At 43.2% G+C, this 4,567-nt stretch overlaps 1 protein-coding gene across 2 annotated transcripts in view; it reads left to right on the top strand.

The window, feature by feature from the left end:
- LOC114071257 (receptor-interacting serine/threonine-protein kinase 2-like) overlaps positions 1-3,945 on the top strand; it is a 12,425-nt gene extending 8,480 nt beyond the window's left edge. For both annotated transcript variants that reach the window (XM_027909037.1, XM_027909036.1), the window contains exons 9-12: positions 1,146-1,214; positions 1,507-1,675; positions 2,126-2,278; positions 3,626-3,945. In XM_027909037.1, the coding sequence (XP_027764838.1) occupies positions 1,146-1,214; positions 1,507-1,675; positions 2,126-2,278; positions 3,626-3,945 (711 nt within the window). The remainder of the gene's footprint in view (positions 1-1,145; positions 1,215-1,506; positions 1,676-2,125; positions 2,279-3,625) is intronic.
- Positions 3,946-4,567: the final 622 nt, after the last annotated feature.

The raw sequence follows: 4,567 nt of genomic DNA, 5'->3' as shown, positions 1-4,567 counted from the left end.
TTAGGGCTAGAACCAAGGACAGTTTTGTTGTATGTACTGGTTACAAATCAATTAGTTCCAAAGCTGGACAGCACTTGTACCTGTTGTAGCAGTGCCAGTATCAGCACTGTTTCCAAACTGACATGCTTTCAGGAACAAGGCACTCCTTGTCCTCCAGTCTCAGAGGGTTCTCTGATAGCACAGGAATGACTGGGAATGGCCAGCAGCTGAGGGACCCAGCTAACTCCATGTATGTCTACAATGCTATGGGAAATCTGGCACAAATGTGACTCCCACAAATAGAGCTGTGTCCTACCTCGATAACTCAGTCATGGAGGGGAAACAGGGCCAGGAGCTCCAGCCCTCTGCCTGTCCTGTGACTCCACCTGCATTCCACAGCCCTCGCTGTACTCTCGCTGTCACTGCTGTGCCTGTGTGCAGCGTGGGATGGATTATTTCTGCACCTTGCAATCACATTCTGCCATTGTAGAACAGACTTGATCAGTGTTTTAGTAGTTGGTATGGTTATAGTCAGTAATTTTTACTACTGTTGAAGTTTATTACCAAATATTCCCTAATCTAATGTTTTGATTGTCCTTGAACAAGGTTTTATTTTTTATTTGCTAAATTAGTAAAGGGCACTATTTATTGTTCAAACAACCAAACTGATAAGTCCAAAATTACTGTGAAAATGATACTGAAGTTTCTCAGAAATCGATTGATTCACAACTGTTGAAGTATAAAAACTAAAAAATAGTTTAACAAATCTGCAGTGGATGTGCGAATGGGGAAAAAGTTACAAGTACTGACACATCCTTATTGCAGACAGTTTGGCATCCTAAACGCAGGATGGCTGTGCTGTTTGGATCCTTAAAGGAAAACATGTTATAGCTAGCCCAGTCTCTCTCAATATAGGCTTATTTTCACCTTTTTCTGCATGAGTCAAAAATGGGTTTTAAAATAAATTTGAAACACCAGAAACAGTAACAGGGTAGAATTTTGTGTCAGAGTCTGTGCCCACTGACGTGTTAAAATGTAAAATTGCTCAGTGCAATTCATTGTTACCACATAGGAGCACACCTTGGAGTATAATATATATTGTCAGTATAAATTCCTGAACAAAGCACATCTCCACTTACTGGGGTTCCTGTGCTTTTTCATTCCAGGAGAGAGCGCTTGATGCCTGCAAAGGCTCAGAACCATTCACACTGCACACAGGCACCTGCAATTCTGAGGTGAGTACACGGCACCGGAGTCTCAAGAGTTCTTCCTGAGCTGCTCATTTCTCCTGACAGCCCTGCCAATGCACAGTGCAAACACTGGGGCAAAGTGTCCCTGAGCAGGGTAACTCCAGCCAGGCAAACAGCCAACCCTGCTGGATTACCTTCTTCAGAGCTCACTCTGATGCTGCTCTTGCAAAAACAACACCCTCCACTCCACATTTTTTTCCAACCTCTCCTGTTTAGAAAACGTTTTGGAACAAAAGTTCCCAAGAGGGTAACTCTTCTCTATTTTGATCTCTTTCAGATCATCTGTCCTCCAAAAAACAACCGCTTAATCAGCAAGAAAATTCCTTTTGTAGTGCCAAGCTCATCAGCTGGTCTGCTTGATAGCAGTGGAAATAATGAAGGAAGAGAGAATATTCTTGAGATGGGTCTGTCAAATACTATCCCACAGAATGCAAAAACAAGCAAAGGTGTCTATCTTGAACTATATTCAGCCCTAGCAATTATAAGAAAATCATAACTATTACTAGTTGTTCAATATAGAAATGTTATTTTCCATCTAAAATTGTCCCTTCTCAGAGTAAAGCTGTGCCTTCTGCTGGTGTCATCTGATGTGTGAGTTCACTGCAGGAAACCAGAGACACCACAATGTTTTTTGATTAAATGTATAGATCAAAAAGCTGGGTTTGCTAATTTTTTTTTTTTTTTTTAATACTGACCTGTAAATGTAGAGCTGCCTTTCCCACACACACAAATATTGAGTGTTGTTTTTGACAGACGTATTAACAAGAATAGCTAGTGATAAGTAAGCAGTCTCAAGTCAGTCTTAATTCCAGTTTTCTGCAGTGTGTGACACATGTATAGGGTTTTGTTGTTGCTCAATTCAAGGATCTAATTTTGCTCATCTTAACCTTTTCTAGATCATCCAGGCTCTGAGAGCAGAAAACCAAACTTCTTTGGGAAGATTCCTTTAGCTGGTTCAACTGCAAACAATCAAAGCAGCCAGGATGTTGCCCCACCACCGGCTCTTAAGCACAGACCACAGCCAGTGCACCTCGGACAAGCAGTGACAGGTAAGGCATCACTTCAGTTTGAGGTGGCAGTATTTGCCTTGGCCAGATCTAAGTGACCAAATTGTTTAAAATATTTCTAAATATTAAGATCTTTCTAAATGTTGTGCACATTTTAGGTATTTCATGTACTAGCTGCTCCTAACTCGATCCCAGTGTCTCAGGAGTCTGTTTCTGTACAGACACTCCTCTCTTCCCAGAAGTCCAGGCACTGCCTATTGAGAACATTGGCTCCAGGGTCATTGTCCAGAACATTCTTTTCCAGGGTCACTGGGAGGCTGAGAACAGTTCTGAAAAGACCATAATAAAAATACAAAACCTACAGCACACACTGAATGTGAAATACATTAGTTGGTTAAGTCTGGAATGATTGTTTTTGCCATCTTAAGCTGTGCTCTTACGTACCTCTGCAAGAGCAGCTCCTGACTCCAGGAACAGGTGACAGGGTGCCATCCATTCCCTCACTTACATGATCTCAGGTCTTCCTACAGAACAGAGGCAGGAAGGGTCAGCTCCTGGTTTGGGAAGCCTGACTCTGCTTGTGGGTGAAGCTCTGGGAGCTGTTTTTGCAAACTGCTTTTTGCAAACTGCTTTGTGATAGTTCTCAACGTAGCTGGCCATCCTTCTCCCTGGCAATTCACTTGAGTGATGACATAATTTCTGAATAAATCAACAGACTAGATTGTGCAGGAAAAGTTCATCACACAACCCTCAGCAACAATCAGAATGACAGAGGCATGTTCTCCAAAGCAACGTGGCTTTTGGTTCTTAATTGTTTCCTGTACACTAAAAACCCCAATATCAGTACTAAGTGTTCTAATCACTTTGTGAAAAGAGACAGAACCCAAAGCTCTCGACCATTTTGCCAAGAGTATTACTTTTCTTATCAGTTTGGCTTTGATGTATATTCATTTTCCCAGTTTCACGGTACATGTTTCAAACACTCCTGCTACCCTGAGCTGTTATCTGTCCTTCCATTTTTTACAGGAGAAGTTTTCTCATCTGTGCCAAGCCAAGCTGTTTTGTGTGAAGTTCAATACAGATGCTCAGCAAATAGCATAAGATCTGAAAATCTCCTCCCTAAAAAACTGAGCACTTAATGGTCTTTAGAAACACTTATTTTCTGCCATCTGACCTTCATGAGTTTCAAATAAAAGATGAAAATACTTTGGACTAGTTTTGAACCTGCAATGCACATAAACTAACTCTTCCTACTTTCCTCCTCTACTGAGTTAATATTTCTGGTGTCGATGTTACCACTTGCTAAAAACTTCTGGAAGAAAATAGTACTAGTTTAACTCATTTTGTTTCCTTTTCCCCTCTCACTTCCTTTTCACTTTTTGTTTCCAGGTCGTTGCTGCAAAGGAAACTTCTGCCAAATACTCACGTGCCAGAGGCAGACCATACTGAGCTGCATGACAGAAGGACGTCTCAACCACCTGCTGGACGTGCTTCGCTCGCAGCAGACGCTGTCCCGAACGGATTACGAGACAATCACCTCCCACCCCACAGTGACCGGGCGAGCTCGGGCACTGCTGGACACTTGTCTTTGCCTCGGAGAGAGGGCAGCACAAGGGGTGCTGACTGTGCTGTCAGTGATCAAATGTAGTCCTCTGCATTATCAGCATTGCCCAGGCTGCCCTGCTAAGGTGAACAGGCTGCTGTTGTGATGTATTTTCCTGCAGTCTGTTAAATTCCTCTGAGCACCAGTACTCTGTAACAGCAACGATTCATGTTAGTTCCTCATAACCCATTGACTGAAGTCAATCCTCCCTACAGCCCATGACATTTTTAAGATTGAAAGGCTTCAGAGAACCAAGTATTTCTTCAACAGGGCCTTGAGGAAGACTTGGACGTTGCACTCAGGTGGGAATACTGAGTGCTGCAGGCTTTCTTGCCTTCCTCTGGACTTCTCCACGGACACAGATGCTTCGGAGCATCCTGCTGCTGCATGGGCTCATCCACAGGTCACAGACCGTTTGAGTTCACACTGGAGTTCCAGTTTGTCCAGTACACAGAAACACTGCTGTTATCAGAATGTTCCCAGGCACAGGAGAGCAAGATACGTGGTACAGCAAGCAGTGAAAGCAAAAAGCCAGCCACTAACAAGCACTAATGTACAGAAGGCAGCAAGCCCCATGGCAAGCACACAAGCCTGTCAGCAGCTAAGCAGCAATAGCAGCTATAAACTTGATCTAGCACATTCCAGTCAAATCTGCTCTTGCCTTGAACCCTTCGAGCCTTGTGTTGGGTGCTTTGACTGTGCAAGCTCTGCTCAGCAATAACAAAAAC

This window comes from Empidonax traillii, unplaced genomic scaffold (assembly GCF_003031625.1).
Source record: "Empidonax traillii isolate 1590-97213 ecotype Southwest subspecies unplaced genomic scaffold, ASM303162v1 scaffold1925:size49486, whole genome shotgun sequence".
NCBI classification, from domain to species: Eukaryota; Metazoa; Chordata; class Aves; order Passeriformes; family Tyrannidae; genus Empidonax; species Empidonax traillii.
The sequence above is the reverse complement of the archived record's forward strand: the minus strand, read 5'-3'. Positions and strand labels throughout refer to the sequence as shown.